This window comes from Cyprinodon variegatus, unplaced genomic scaffold (assembly GCF_000732505.1).
Source record: "Cyprinodon variegatus isolate N-32 unplaced genomic scaffold, C_variegatus-1.0 Scaffold193, whole genome shotgun sequence".
NCBI classification, from domain to species: domain Eukaryota; kingdom Metazoa; phylum Chordata; class Actinopteri; order Cyprinodontiformes; family Cyprinodontidae; genus Cyprinodon; species Cyprinodon variegatus.
In genome coordinates, this window is record NW_015150646.1 from 662,016 (window position 1) to 678,150 (window position 16,135).

At 37.4% G+C, this 16,135-nt stretch overlaps 1 protein-coding gene across 2 annotated transcripts in view; it reads right to left on the reverse strand.

The window, feature by feature from the left end:
* Positions 1-1,720: 1,720 nt before the first annotated feature.
* Positions 1,721-16,135, reverse strand: part of LOC107087736 (arf-GAP domain and FG repeat-containing protein 2-like) — a 20,003-nt gene continuing 5,588 nt past the window's right edge. The window contains exons 4-14 of one of the 2 annotated variants that reach the window (XM_015379463.1): positions 14,627-14,771; positions 14,188-14,308; positions 14,000-14,104; positions 11,241-11,273; positions 8,498-8,743; positions 6,868-6,940; positions 6,515-6,558; positions 6,268-6,360; positions 5,793-5,912; positions 2,806-2,876; positions 1,721-2,702 (exon numbers count right to left, since the gene is read on the reverse strand). In XM_015379463.1, coding sequence (XP_015234949.1) covers positions 2,655-2,702; positions 2,806-2,876; positions 5,793-5,912; positions 6,268-6,360; positions 6,515-6,558; positions 6,868-6,940; positions 8,498-8,743; positions 11,241-11,273; positions 14,000-14,104; positions 14,188-14,308; positions 14,627-14,771 — 1,099 coding nt within the window. In that variant the 3' untranslated portion in view covers positions 1,721-2,654. The remainder of the gene's footprint in view (positions 2,703-2,805; positions 2,877-5,792; positions 5,913-6,267; positions 6,361-6,514; positions 6,559-6,867; positions 6,941-8,497; positions 8,744-11,240; positions 11,274-13,999; positions 14,105-14,187; positions 14,309-14,626; positions 14,772-16,135) is intronic. The other variant, XM_015379464.1, reaches the window with a different exon arrangement.

Here is a 16,135-nt window from a genome sequence, read left to right on the forward strand (position 1 = left end):
GTTATCAGGCTCCTCTCCTGTGGAACCAACTACCATTCCTAAATAGTAAACGAGTCAATGAAATTAGCAGTTTTTCCCTAAAAAACCTAGAACCAAACTGACTGTATGATCTGGTAGAATTTTCTCTGTGAAGTGCCTTGAGTTGCAATGTGTTGTGAATTGTGCTATATAAATAAACTGAATTGAATGGATGAACTATGAGTTCTCTTATTAGTTACAACGTAGTTGAATTTCACAAATAGTTTTTTTTTTAAACTGCTCTAAAATGCTGTGTACCATACAATACAACTTTCTTATTTAGAAATATATTGCAACTCATTTAATTCTGTCTTTTTTTAATAATAGTTTTATAATTTTATAAAAGTATCAACCATTTTATTTCTGTTAGTATTATTATTAATATTATTAAACATTATTATATTACCTGCTTTTTAGACATGACCTAAAAAAAAACATGTAACAGTATATTGACATAATATAAAACAGAGGCTTGTTCTTTTTTCTTTTTCTATTTGTTTAAAATTATACTTATGTATTTTGATGATCCAATATTGTGATTTATCCATTTAGTGATTTATTGTGATGAAACTCAGGGAGACTTTGCCAAATTTTAAAGGAACCACTAAAAAAGTCAAAAACTGGGTCACACGCTTATAGATAGACTTGCCACTTTTATGGGTCTTCATCAGTGTGGCGATATTGGGTTGTAAATGGTGCTTACTCTTTGGGCTAAAATGCAATGTATATAAATTCAGTTTTTAGCTTTAATCCAGAACCTAAAAAAAGGTTTTAAATTTGGATTCTAACTCTGGAAGAAATATATAGCTTCTGTTTGTGTCTTTCCTTTGCTAAACTGTCCTTTCTTAACTCTTTTTTGACTACTCTGTTCATGTAACTAGAAATTCCCACAGCACTGGAAGGCAACAGCACTTCCACCTTCTTTTATGGCGTAAGATTTCTGCCTTGGGGCTTCCAGGAGGTCCATTCTGATCTATTTGTTGCTGGAAAAAAATTGTACTCGTCCTCATAGAAATGTTTGAAATACTAATTAATTTCAACAGTTCTTTCCAAATAACATCGAGCAAAACAGAAATTGTGCTGACAATAATGAAATAAGGGTAAGCTTAAGAAATCATTTGGACTTTTGCCATTTTCATTTTTGTTTTTTTACACTGCATTGCATTTTCACAAATCAAAATTGATTAATTATTCTAATCATATATATATATATATATTTTTTTTTTTTTACAACAAAAAAGAAAGACAAATGAAAGATTTGAATAAATATTTCAAAATGCACCCAGCGGTTCCATCTTCGTGCTGCATGCTTATGCAGTATGCATGCTGTTATGCAATATGCATCCAAAATGATCCCTCCTCAGGAGGGCAAACACAAAATGACCGTGAAGCGCCCCCTGCTGTTCGGCAAAGTTACTGCCATTTTTTTGTTTTGATAACTTTGTCCACCTTTCTTTAAAATGTTTTTAATATATATATATATATATATTATTACTTTTAAGAAGGATGTTGGAAAATAAAAGAAAACTTTTATTAAGTGTTAAACTGACATTTATACTGCTTTAAAAAACTAAGTTGGATGGATGGACGGATCATTTTCCCATAAGAACCAATCGATCATACTGAGTCAGTTTAAAATAAATGATCTAAAAAATGTTTGCATGTTATTTATAAGCTAAAATAACCAGAGACACACAAAGAGCCTCACTATATTAAGAAGTTGATTTTATGAACATGAATACATGTCATTACAAAGACGTTAATACATGAAACTCTGCTTTTCTGTTCTTTTTGGCAGAAAAAAATGATATAACCTTTATCTCACTTAAAAAAAGAAAAAGCATTTTGGTCCAGTACATGAAGCATTGAACATTTTATACATACTTTGTTTCGTTTTATGTTTGTTTTTTTACTCTGAAATTTGCTTTTACATTCAGTAGCATCTCCTTTTAGCCCTATAAGCGCATGCAGCCTGAGAGTGGAGAACAGTGATCATTTCTGATCCATAATTTTGACCCCAAATAAAAAGGAGAAATGCAAACATGTTCTACACACACACACGCACACACACAGGTCCTAAGACGCTAATTCCCATGCATCAGGAGGTTGTTAAGGCTGTTAAAAAGGATTTACAGGGACTAGCGATGACAAGTCAAAGTCCCTGTCTCGCCAGCTGAGATCGAGAGGTTTTAAAGCAGATGACGTCCTAACCGGTGGGCTCTTTTCGCCAGGGAGGTGTGTTTCTTTTTATTTTTTGCACCTATAAGCAGGAGATGAAAGCACAATAGCAGCAGCAGCAGCAACATGTGTGTGGTGTGATATAGTTTGTAGGTAAAATTAAAGAGGCATTGTTCACTCGTGACTCCCACAGAGCCCTGAGGTGGCGTCTACCGTCACAGGAAAAAAAAACACATTCGCACAAGCATACAGGTTTTGTTATTACATTCACACTGTTTTCCGTTCTTTTTCTTTCCCCCTCAAACACGTAAACACAGAGAGAAATAGGAGGGAGGGATGGAGGAGGGCCCTCCCTGACGGGGTGAAATCACTCCAGAGGCTTTCAAATGGCAGCAGCTCCTTAAGTTCACTCCTCCCTCGGTTGTTAAAGAAGACGAGAAGAGAAGGAGGGGCGTTGATCAGATGAAAGGATTTTTCGACGTCCCCCGACTGGAGTAAACATTCCCCTGCAGAATAAGAGAGATAAGGTGAGAAACAGCAGTAATGACAGCTCCTAAGGTGCATCTGAGGGCCAGGGTTTCTAACTTGCTCTCTGGGCAGCAAACGCACCGTGAAGGGGTTCACAGACATGGGCCGTGGGACCGTAGGCAGAGAGTCGGGTTCTGGGAATGAGGCGAAACCTGCAGGGAAAGACAAAAAACATGTTGGGTGGTTCAAGCAAACGACGCTGAGACGAGACCCCCACAGGGGCTGGAGTGTGATAGCGGCTCTGTGTCAGTGGCTGTTCCTCCACTGCTGGACGACAAAAGACTTAGTGGACCGAGGTTAAATTTATTCTGGTTTGGCCTGCCGTTCCTCCATTGAACTTCTCCACACTCTGTGGCGTCACAACCACAAACATCGTTGTATTTTATTGGGACTTTATATGAAGAACCATCAAACGGCAGGACTGAGCCGTCCTTTATTTAACCCTCGTAAAACCAAAACAGCAGAGCAGAACCAGACACTCCTTCCTTCATGTCTTTATGTTTCCTACCAAAGCACAATGGCAAAAGCACATGGAGGCTTTCAGTTTTTGTTTTTCAAAATAAAAGCACTCCTAATCTAGGGACCACACACTCATGAAGCGAATCTGGTCCAACGCCTGTTGGATGGGGACCTCTGTGTTAGATGCTGCAAAGACTTGAGACTGATATCCAATTTCCACTGAGGCACACCTGAATTTATACACATTTGAAAAATGCATTTAAGCTGTTGTGAAATTGAAATTTGAAGCTTTACATTTATTTCAAGAATTGTAGGTATAATACAAATTTTAGACATTTATAAAGGTCCATGAGAGAATACATCATTAGGCAAAGACATATAGGAGTAGACCCTGCATTGACTGTCACAGCACAGAAATGATGGGCGCCATCTTTGGGAGGTCTACCTGCTGACCTAACCGGCTATTTTAAACAGAACAGAAGAAGGATGCTTAAACACTGTGCAGCGTATTTTTGTTTGAATCAACGCACTGTTTGCATCGGGCTCGAGGGATAACTTTGTGATGTCATCAGATCTTTGGAAGACATTACTGAATAGACAGTATATACACACTACCTAGAGAGAGAGAGAGATGTGTATACATTTTGCACCGGTATATAGGCTAGTAATAATATTTTTTATAAATGTACAAGTGGCTGTGCTTTGACACATACATACATTCTATCAGAATATTATATTACTCTTAACCCCAAGAAGAATATGGAAATGTACTGAACTATTTGCTTGTTTTAAGAAAAAAAAACAAAAAACACACACACACACAAAAAGCGAGAAAATGAGTTCAATATTAAGTTAAAGGTGATTAAAATTCGTTCTGTGCCTGCTCAACTGAGTGGAGCTGTCGACCTCCCCAAGATGGCGCCACCAAATTACATCAACTTCCATAGGTGAAAGCTGTCGACGCGGGGTCTACTCTTATATTATTATTATCTATACCATTATGGACCAGTTATAATGGAAACAAGAGCTCCCCATTGTTCCTAGCACATGGTTGTCTTTGGATGTAATACAACGAGTTTGTTGCATATTAGCAACAATAGGCGTTATGGGGTTAAACTTGCAGCCACAGTTACAGTGCAGCAGTTTAGAAACAGCAAAAAACTGAAATCTATCTTTCTTAAAATAATGGCATTTTGTCTTGAATTGAGGAGGTAAGTGAGACACTTTGCCAATGGAACAAGACAATTTACAGTGAAAATAAGAAAAAACAATTGCAGTGTAAAATTGCAATAACATTTTACCTAATTATCTTACTTTAAGAGTAAAAATACTCATCTTATTTCCCTACTAAAATTAAGGGTAAATGCATTTAATTGAAGATTTTTTTTAACTTATTTCTAGTTTTTTCAGTGCATATGTTAATTAGAATAGCCCAGTCAAAGTCTCAAGAATCTGTGACAAAAGATGAAAAAGTAAAGCTTTAGCCAATTTGAAAGCAAATATGGGTCAAAGTTGGGGTACATGCAAGACAAAAATGGCCTCTTATTAAAAAACAAACAAAGTTTCTCTAAAATAAGCTGATTAATAAAGATTTTTGGCGATATTTATAAAAAATTGTAAAAATTGTGCTTTGTTTCCTTTTCAACGTCACCAAGCAAACATTTTTTTTACGGTCATATGATTTATTTGTTGGTGACTTGTTCTGTCTTCAACAAATGACAGACATGCATCAATGATATTTCTTAGCTTTCTGTCTTATGTTTATAATTTTGTGTATAAGATCAGTCTGTTAAGTATAAAAACACACATTTACAGTTAAATTGTAAAATACTTGTTTCCAGACTTTATAGAAGAAAATCAGAGTGAATCCTAAAATTAAATTTTGAATTAAATGTGAAAATAAATATAGAAAAATCATTCTTTGATTCAAAAACACATATTCTTTAAATACAGTTTTATTTCTGTTTAAAGCTCATAACCGAAGATTAATTGTTGATATATAAGTAAAAAAAAAATCAAAAGAGGAGTTTGATTATTGTAAGGCTGAAATATAGTTATTTTTCATTGATAATTGAATAGGGTTAAAATATGTTTTTAGGTTTGTTATCATGTAAGACAGGGGTTCTCAAAGTGGGGGTGGGGGGGGCCCTCCCTGGGATCACGAGACGCCAAATGGGGTCTGAAAGAGTTTTCACAGTCATTGTGATGTGATTCCTGAGGTATATGGAGGGCCAAAATATATTGTGAAATAAATAAAAGAACCATAAAATAAGTAGATGTAACATTTATTCATTTAGCAATGCACGATTCAAAATTAAATATACCATTACATTTTAAAATGTGCAACGAAATAATTTAATGGCCTTTTAAATAACCCAAAAAAATTTGAAATAATAAAGTAATTAAATATATCAATCTAATTATTTTTATATATAAAAGGAGGTAATCATATGTTTTTAGGGGGTTGCCAGTGTGTTTCATTTTATTTTTTGCAGTCACACACTGAAATGTTTACGAACATCTAGGAGCTTTAACATTTGAAAAATTGAATTATATATGTTTATTTATATTATTCACATTAGGGGACGAACAACGACAAAAAATCTCACCGTTAGTTTCTTGATTGGAGGCCGACTCGTGGTGAAATGCATTCTGGGTGGTTGGAGCTGGGAAGGAAGCGGACGAGGGGAAAACGGAGGTGGGTGAAGTGACAAACGCACCAGAGTCGCCTGGAGGGAAGAAGCAGTTCAATCAGACAGGGTTTATTTCTCTAAAATCAGGTGAAGAGGAGAAGGCAGACTGCATTTTCCATCTCTATGTTTAACAGAGAAGCAACAGGAGTGTGGAGACGCGTAGACGGTCCTTTATTGTTTGATTCAGATTTTCACTCAAAGCTGACAATCTTAGATGCTTCTCTGAATCTAAAGTTATCACTTCTTTGTTGTTAAAACATTTACAAGTAGAATAAATGGAAAAACCTTAAAGCACTACTATTTATTTTCAAACAGCCAGATTTGTTTTCATCTTCTATTACTGACAAAAAAAAGTTGAAAGCTTCTGCAAACCGCAGACATGAGGGCTTACCTCCTGAGGCGCTGCTGAAGGGGTTACTGGGGGAGAGGGCAACGGGCTGTTGGGAAGCTGACCCGGCGACGGAGCTGAATGGGTTGGGGAAATCTGAGACACAAGAAGACAGGGAGATAATTAACCGTGCCATAGGTTAACAGGGCAAATTCCTGCCAATTCACATCGACCAGGCTTGAAATCTTAAAATGAAAGGCTGAATGAAAATCCATCTAAGCCTGGTAGGCAGGGATCAATATGTACTCACTTCCAAAACTTTGGGAGCTGGAAACGGCATCGACCCCCGGGGAGCTGGGAGGGAAGAAAGAAAGAACAACAAAAAAAGAAAGAAAGAAAGAACAAAAAAAAGAAAGAACAAAAAAGGAAAGAAAGAAAGAACAAAAAGGAAAGAAAGAACAAAAAAAAGAAAGAAAGAAAGAACAAAAAGGAAAGAAAGAACAAAAAAAGAAAGAAAGAACAAAAAAAGAAAGAAAGAACAAAACAGAAAGAAAGAACAAAAAGGAGAAAGAACAAAAAAAAAAAGAAAGAAAGACAGACATACATTGATGTGAGTCTGACCTTCAAAGGGCTCCACATATTATATTATATTTCTATTTTTACCTGGCAGGAGTAGAGCTGGACGAGAGCCTGCTGCCAAAGAGAGAGCTGTACTGAGGAGGGCCACTAGGTGGAGCTGCAAGCAAGCATTTCAAAAAGAAAAACACACATCACATGACTTCAGGCTTGTAATTAACCCCAATTAAAAAGATCAAGTGCAACTATTAGCTTAAAATGCGAGTGAAACTCAATAAACTCACAAACAACAATAATCAACTAAGTTGTAAAAAAATTCTACTTAAAAGAATTTCTGCATTTTGGGCAAATATAGACCAGAATGAGCTTGAGCAGAAAATCAATAACCTGACTGAGGAGGCTGTAGAAGCCAGAAAACAACACAGCCTCTTGTGGGAAACCCCCGGGGCTCCGCACATGCATTACATCCATTAAAGCAGGCCGCCTGGTGTTTAGATAAACAAAGCCGATCACTTTAAAATGAGTCAACAGGGTCCTTTGAATCCGACTGTGCAGGATCTGGAGTAAACACAATGAGCATAATTCAGCTGCAGCGACTCTTGGTATTTGGAGTGAAGCAGTGTTATGCAACTGAGCTGAGTTGGCCATCCAAATCTGGATCACACACACGCTCTAAAACTGCCTCTGTTTCAGAGGTCCTGATTAAAACCCAAACTATAAGAACAACTACAGGACGTAGTTTTATCAGCCACTTCCTGTCTGATAACCCTGATAAAGTCAAGAAATGCCCTAAATAGAAGCTCTGTGACAACAAGAAGAAGACTAAAAGTTGCAGTTAGGTTACTATCTAAACTAAAGATCAGAAACTGAACCTGAATCAGCCTGAAAAGTTTTACTAAACCTTTCCTGAGGCTTTGGGACTCAGAGTAGTTATCCACATATGGAGAGAAGATGGGACGGGGGGGAACCTTTCCAGGAGACGCCAGCCTGCCAACATTACTTCGAGAGCGCATAAACAAGTGAGCCACTAAAAAACCCAGAACAACATCCAAAAACTCTGCAGGCCTCACATCAGATAAGGTCAAAGTTCATGATTCAACAGTAAGAAAGAGAAGCAGGATAAGAGACTATTAGAAGAGTGTGACCTCTGCTGACCATAAATACACGGTCATCTCATGTTTATTAAAAAGCTTCCTTATGATATTAAAAGTCTTTTTTGGAGAATATTCTGTGAATCAAAACTGAATCTTTCTGGAAGGTGTGTATCCTTTAACACCAGGTGTAAAATTGACTCTGCTTTTATAAATAACATCGTACTGACAGGACAACAAGTTGGTCGTGGTTTTTCCTTAATAAATGTAATCAGCTGAATTTTATACTCACCAATGTCTTTCGGGAATATAAAACTTTTATTTTGAAATTGTTTTTACTCTGGATAGTTAAATTAGGTATAACATTTCCATATTTTCTAAACATCTTTTTCCTTTTAGCCTCACCTGAAAGATAGTAAATCAAATTTCAGATTTTTCCAGAATATTTGAGTCAGATTAGAATGAGGTCTTTATAATTAGGTAATAAATTCCTTTGAAGTTTTTTAAAGCAGTTTTAATCCATAGCTCTGCAGCTTTTGGACGGTCAAACTGCATCTCTCTTTGGGTTTCATCCTCTTGAGCAAAGTGTAAACATGCACGGGTCAAACATGACAAACATGGCATACCTGCAGCTGGAGATGTTTCAGTAAACACGCTGTCCAGCTGCGACAGGGCAGCGTACTTGTCCTGGCTGCTGGAATTGTTGACTGCCTGTGTCTGGCTGACACTGACCGACTGCTGCTGCTGTGGCTGGGACAAAGACTGGGGGAGGGACTGCTGCTGAGGATGGTTTAGACCTCCAAAATCCACGCTTAGAGACTTTGGGAAGGCTCTGAAGGGCCCGGTGACCCCTGAGACCGACACTGTACGACCTGAGAGTGAGGAAACAGGAAGTGATGATGGTGAAAGGCTACCTACGGAGCTCTCTATCCTGCCTTGTCAACAAAACTGAACTTTGTGACTCTTTCCAAAGCAGACGCCAAAATAACTAGGTTAGCAGTTAAATACACAGTCATCGGAAAAATAAAGTATCCAAGTAAAATCATTGGTAAAAAACAAAGTACACCCTTACAGCTTTGTTTCAAAAGGCAAATTGCTCGAGTAATTGATAAACAACAAGTAAAGAGTGAGAAAAAATTTAACATTACGACTCTTTGTGTTTATGAGCCACAAAACTCCTGGCAAGTGAGTGGAAAAGTGAGACCAGAGCGAAGATGCTTGGTAGCAAACAAGTGCATGAAAGAAGCACACGTAACATCTCACTTATCTTATCAAGCATGGCATTGGAGGGGTGATGCTTTGGGCTTGTTTTACAGCAACTACAACTGAGAACCTTTTGGTCATTGAGTCAACCATAAAGTTCTCAGTATTATATGACTGAATTTTAAGGAAATTGGGGGATATAAGAGAACAGGAACTAAAACCAGCAGCAAAACTACAAGAGAAAGGATGAATTGGGAAAGAATAGATCTGTGGAGTGGTCCACCACAGCCTAGTTAGTGAAGTTCATAGAGACAAGGAACTAAAGCAATTCTTCAAAAACAAAAAGTGAATCCAAATGACTATTTCAGGTTCGTACAGGTATAGTGGAGGATTTTCCTGAAACTTTGACAAAAATGGGTGTCCTTTAGCGGTACAGTGGTTAGCATGCACGACCCATGTACTCAATGCGGCAACCTGGGTTTGAATCCGGCCTGCGACATGTCTCTCCCCCACATGTCTTAAACCCCTTTACTGTCAACCTAATTTCCAAAAACAGGCCACTAGGGCTGCAAAAACCTAAAAAAAAAATATATCTTTTTTTGCTTTTGTCGAACCTGCCCTCTCCACTTAAAAAAATGCACATGCACAACGCTGTACCTACGCCTATTAAACTTTTGTGATAGCAATGCACGAGCCCATTTCTCCTCGTTCACGCTCTTTTTAAAAGTTGCTGTCTGCATCGTTCATACAAGCTTAGTTTCAAAAAGATTTGCATTTTTCCACTATGTGAGACACTATGTAAGACCGATGAGTGAAAATGGGGACGAGCACATAGGACGGGCTTACGTAAACATATCGCCAGAATGATTGACAATTAGGAGGACCATTTATTTTGATGATCCACCCGGAAAAAAAATCTCCTCCACTATACCTTTAAGCTGGTTCTACAACCTAAGAAAGAATAGGGTGCAATTTCTTTGTTACACATGTTTTTTTTCCCTTTTGTTTTGGAAGTTGGTTCTAAAGAAATCACTCGTCTACTTATAAAAAAAAATGTCAGGCTCTGCAAAATGTCTCTATCTTTTCATTGCTGTCTTATGTTTAATGTCATTTTGGATTTCTTTTTGATATCTTCACACCAAATTAACATTTGATGATTATCATTAACTTTGTGCATGAGAAACACAGAGTAAAGCAGTTATCAGTTTTGTGCATGAAACTACAGAAAACAAAAAAAAAAAGAAAATGTGCAGCAGAAAGCAAAGAGGATCTTTTGTTAGATTCTAAGAATAACCTCCATGTAGCAAGCAGCAGTTAGCCACAAAGCGTGCTGCTATCAGCTGCTGCTGGCATGGGGACGAAAATGAGAATCCGTCTTCTGCTGTCAGCTGACGAGCCAGAGGCAGAGACCATACTTGACCTGATTCAGATAATCCGCTGATATAAGGCGTGCAACACTCATGCTGCATGTTTCTGCACTTCGATGCTATCCATAAAATGTGTTTGTGAAAGCATAGGCTAGGCCCCTATCTCTGCAGGCATACCTGAACTTCTAAGAATACTTGTTTGGAAAGGGATCTGTGCCCCACATAGTTTTTGAGTGCCTCAACACCAACATGGTGCGAAATATCAGCGGGCCTCGCTTCGACGGAGGCAAAAATAGCCCTACTTTCAACTTACTCCAATCCCTCTGAAGGAACTGGGAGAGAATGCACGTCTCGTTGACTCTCCAAAAAACCCTTTAGACCTAAAACCTTTATGTGGCAAACAGGAGTGGTGAAGAAAACTGCTGACCCACATTTCAGTAAGTGGTTTAGATAGTTAAAAGCAATGAGATTTGGCTCATCTGCTGTAAAAAGCAGCTTCTTGTACAATAATATATGCCTAAAGTTAAAGTAGAGAAATTTTGCAAATTATAAGTGGTTTTTAAATTTATTTTACAAATAAAATAAAATTTTATTCGTATTTAGTATCTTAAAAACCTAATTTGCAGCTAAAACATTGAAGCCAATTGAAAAAACGTGATGCAGCTAAGGAGGCTTAAATACTTTAGCAGTTTTAATATGCAGTTTAACATGCAGGTGAGGTACGGCAAGCAGTTAACGCCTATTATAAACTCATTGATGCCAGCCATTCAGCACAAAGCGGAGAAGCAACAAGTCTTACCTAAAGTGAAGTGGTTTTTGAATGAGCTACTGGCTACGAGGTTGAAGGAAACAGAGAAACATCAGATAGACATAGAGGGAGAAAAGAGAAAGGAAAACGTCACTCATATCAGATCACAACGTCTTCCGTGCTGACAGGGAACCTGCTAAGATTCACGGAAAAAGCAAATCCTGTGTGGCAACATGATTGACCAACAAAAAGACAGAATATATAATGATCATTTAGAGGAACTATAGCAGCTTGGCCTATAGCTGTGTTCAAAAATATTCACTCATTTACGATTCCCTGTTTATTATAAGGAGGCTGAGAAACCTATGGGGTAGAGAGCTGTTTATGTATTTCAAACTGTTACTTAGTACCAAGGTTATTATCAGGGGCGGAGCTAGATGGGGGGCCAGGGGTGGCCATGGCCACCCTTAGCCAATCATTGGCCACCCCTACCATTTTTCTCCCTCTAATACAGATGGTGGCAACAGTAATACTCTAAAATGGAATATTCAAAACATTTTAATTTTTCATATACTAACAATTAATTGACAACAAAAACCCTGTGGTTTTTTATGCACATCAATATACTAACATTAAAAATGATAAGTACAGAATTCAAACAGAAAATGATGAGTCTCTGCAAGTCATGTAGGAGTCTTCAGTGAAATCATAGATAAATAACTATTTAAAAAAAAAAACGTATTTAATAATAATTGTTGTAGATATTATCACTTGCAAGTATATCAAGTTTATGCAGAATGATTACTGATAAAAGTAGGTAAGTAATGATATTGGAAACAATGTTCGTCCAAAACTCAAACCAAATTTTTATCTACAAAGCAGTTTCAATATATTTGTCTATTTGTTAGCAAAGGCTGTGGGAAAGTATAGTTTGTCTTTATTTAGAAAATATGGAGGTTTTTCTTGTTAATTTTCGTATTGGAACAGTATAGATTGACCGTGAGGTTTCGGTGCCTATCTACCTTCAGCCACCCCTCAGTGTACATTGGTTTGCAACCCTTTTAAAAATGTTCTAGCTACGCCTGTGGTTATTATAGGTGGATAAAACTAATATGAAATAGGAAACTGAAATGGAGGTAACAATTGTTGCTGAATTAAAAAAACTGTAATTCAAATGAAAATAAATACATAAATGAAGCTGTATTGTTTATAAAACTGACGAATATACCAAACTTATGTGTAACCTTAATTTTCGTCTTTATCCATTTTTTATAAGCTTTACAAAGAGATGGGATTTTGTTTTTCACTGCAGCAAGAAGGTTCTTGGTTCGATTCCCAGGGTCTTTCTGCTTGGAGTTTGCATGTTCTCCCTGTGCATGCATGGGTTCTCTCCGGGTACTCCAGCTTCCTCCCACAGTCCAAAAATATGAATGTTAGGTTAATTGGCTTCTCTAAATTCTCCTTGGGTGTGAGTATGTGTGATGTCTCTGTGTTGCCCTGCGATGGACTGGCGACCTGTCCAATGTGTACCCTGCCTCTCGCCCATTGACAGTTGGAGAAAGGCACCAGCACCCCTCACAACCCCAGTAGGGATAAACATGATGGATGGATGGAGTTTGTTATTACTTACACGCATAATTTCCTAAATACAATATAAGTTTTTGAATCCAGCACCTAAAAATGAACCGAAGTATAAAAACGGAAACTAGCACTTATGAAAATTAAGATAAAGCTAAACAGTATTGATAGTACCTAATATGAACTAGAAAATAAAACAATCAAACAACAACTAAAACAAATTAAATTAGAGAAAAAAATAGTTACACCTGACTAAAAGTAAACTAGAATTAAAAAATTCAGATCTTTAGCACTATAACTGAACAAAACTTTTATCTTACAAGGCATGAAAATGTTATTTTGAGACGCACTTTTCAGCTTTAAACTTTTCCATACAGACTACAGAGAAGCTCAATCGTCAAAAAACTTTATAATTTAGCTTTTAAAAAGTTATGTATCAAACATCTTGTTTTCAGAGTATTCTTTTAGGAAAGAGTTTTATTAAAAAACTGTTTTTTAAGTTTTAATTTACAAACTGTTTTAGAAATGTTTACATTTTAGGGCTGTGGATCACAGATTTGACCTTTGGCATGCATTTATTCTACAAAAGTCTCTAAAATCTTCAGACCTTGGCTAACGAGGGGATGAGCAGCTTTACGTGATTAGAGGATGAACGAATTACTTATTCCAATTAGTTATCCTCATTAAACTGCTGTATGAAGAGACAGTTTGCTCATTTCAGTTTCTTAAAGCTGGCAAAGATGATTAGAACATCATCCTATATTATGGGAACAAAGAAAGAGCTGCCAGCTTTCTGAAAATAAAATAAGTACATTATTTAATGGATGGCAATTTAATCTCATTTTTATTCATATTTAAAACAAGGTATCATTTCTCATACACTTCAAAAATTTTGGCTACTTTGGTCATCACATGAATCCAATAAATCTCTAATGAAATACATTATCGGAGTTTGTGGTTTTGATGTGACAAAATGTACAAAATGTTCAAAGGGTATGAAAACTTTTGACGATTTAAAGTACAGATTATTCATATTTTTACGTTTTATGAAAAAAAAGGAGAACCACTCATTACCTTGTGTAAATTTAACATTGATGAAAAGGCAGATTGGTTACAATATATACAAAAAATAGTTGGGGGAATAGTTACGGTAATTTAAATTTAAAAGGTGTAAAGTCCACTTTCTACATTTATCCTCATTTTTGCTAAGGAAGAGGGAAAGTAAAGCCCACCTGAGGGTCTTGGCAGGGCGGGGAATGAGGGGCCGTGGCTCTGACCTCCCAGAGCTGACGACAGGGAGCCCGGCCGCTGCCTTTCTATGCCGCACAGCGTGGAATCTGGATCACGGGAAAACCAAAATCATGTGATCACTTCCTCTCCCAAAAGCAACAACTCTGCCAAAAGAAAATGAACCCCTGACCTTTCAGGGGGGGGTCTCGAAAACTTTGTGAGCGAGAAGGTCTGGCTGTGAAAGCGTCGGTCCGGATGTCAGCGGGCGAGACGGCAGGAGCTCGATCCCATGACGGCAGCTGGGACTGAGACTGGAGGAGATTAAAGAGGTAGAGAGACATAGAAACGAGTTAGACAGACAGGGTGAGCCTGTTTCATCATTTCTCAATAATTCATAAGCAGAACCTTTGATGTGGGGACTCCCCTGTCCTCAGACTGTCCAACCTATCAGCCTCTCTGTTGCAATGAATTAAAGTCATCTTTTTTACCTGCTGTTCTCTTTTCTTTCTGCTTCTCCTCTTAAATAACCTGCCTACTTTTGTTTCCTTTTTCCTGTTTACTGCTACTCCACCCCTCCTTCATTTATTGATTCTCCATAACCATCTCAATCCTCCTAATGTATTTTTTACCAGTGGCCTTGTAGATCTGGCATTAGGCGGCAAATTATGGGAGGGGCCCTGGTTGGATAATGGACCGTGGGAAGAGGGCACTGGTAGGACACTGGGACTCCAGGGGCCCTCGACGTCTCTGCGGTTCTTGCTTTTGGAGAAATGCCTGTACAAAGAAAGAATAAAAGTTGGTTTGTCTCATAAACTGGTCTGGTAGACAGATCAGTTACAACCTCACCTTAATATTTAGTTTAAAATAGGGATCATTGTACTGAAAGCAAGCAGCTATTGATTTTATAATAGAGCAGAAAAATAAAAGTAGAACCCAGCTCTAAAAAAACATCATTACTGAAAAGCAAAGGTCTTCCACGTCACTACAGGTAAAAAAGAATTAAGCTGAAAAGATTCCCTAAAGGGCTGGTGTAGTTATATCTGAGAGCCAGAAAACATAAATAAAGCATAAATAAATCACATGTTTATTCTCTTTTTTAACCTGAATATGTTCAATATGTTTTATCCCTCTGCATCATTCTACTTCGATTCTCATATTCCGCATTATTTGTTAGTTTTTAAATTTCTCTCTGCTTTTTCTCATCATGGTAACTTCACACATTTAGCTGTGAAGCTTGGCTGCTGTCAATAACAACTTCCATTATAGATGATAGAGTCAGCCCTGTTTTTTCAATGGTTAGTCCTGTTTCTCTTTTAGAAATGCTTATGGGCTCAGCTTTTACTTTCTATGTGCCGTTTTAATCCTTTTTGACATGAAAACCAACTAAGAGATCATCTGCTCAACTGTTTATTTCGAAAACAAGTCACCTATGGAGATAGTTTACCTTTACCTTTTCTAACTTATAAAGTATTTAAGGATCAATGCTTCTATGTTCCCTTTTATATGTTTTTTTTTTCTTTGAACCCCAGTCTGGTTCTACTGGAGGTTTCTTCCTATTAAAAATTTGTTTTGCTTCTCCACTGTCACTGCATGCATGCTCGCTGTGAGGGATTGTTGAAGAGTCAACAACACAAGGCAAGCAAATGTCCTTTGTCACTACATGCTCATTCAGGAGGAGCAAATCCTGCAAAGTCAATGACTTGATGCAATCAGCCTTTTATCAATCTGACTGTATGATCTATTGAATTGTTTCTGTATCTTGAGGTTAAATGTGTTGTGAACTAGTGCTAAATAAATAGAATTGAACTGAACATATGTGTGATCACCCATTGGTAACTTAGCAAATAAAAGACTGAGCAACTATGTTGTAAATATCGTTTATGTGGATAAGCTCCAGAGAAGTCACCACAGGTAGGGAGAATGACCACTATTCTGGATTTAAGAGAAGCAACAACACAAACCTAAGGGATGAGGACAGCATTCTGTAAAATAAGCGGGTAATTAACAGCCAGACCATCAAATTACCACAGCTTTTCTTGTAAATAGAGAGATCAACATGTATGGAAATTAGGGATGCACGATATTGGGATTTTGGCCGATATCCGATATGCCGATATTTTAAAACTCATGTAGCCGAT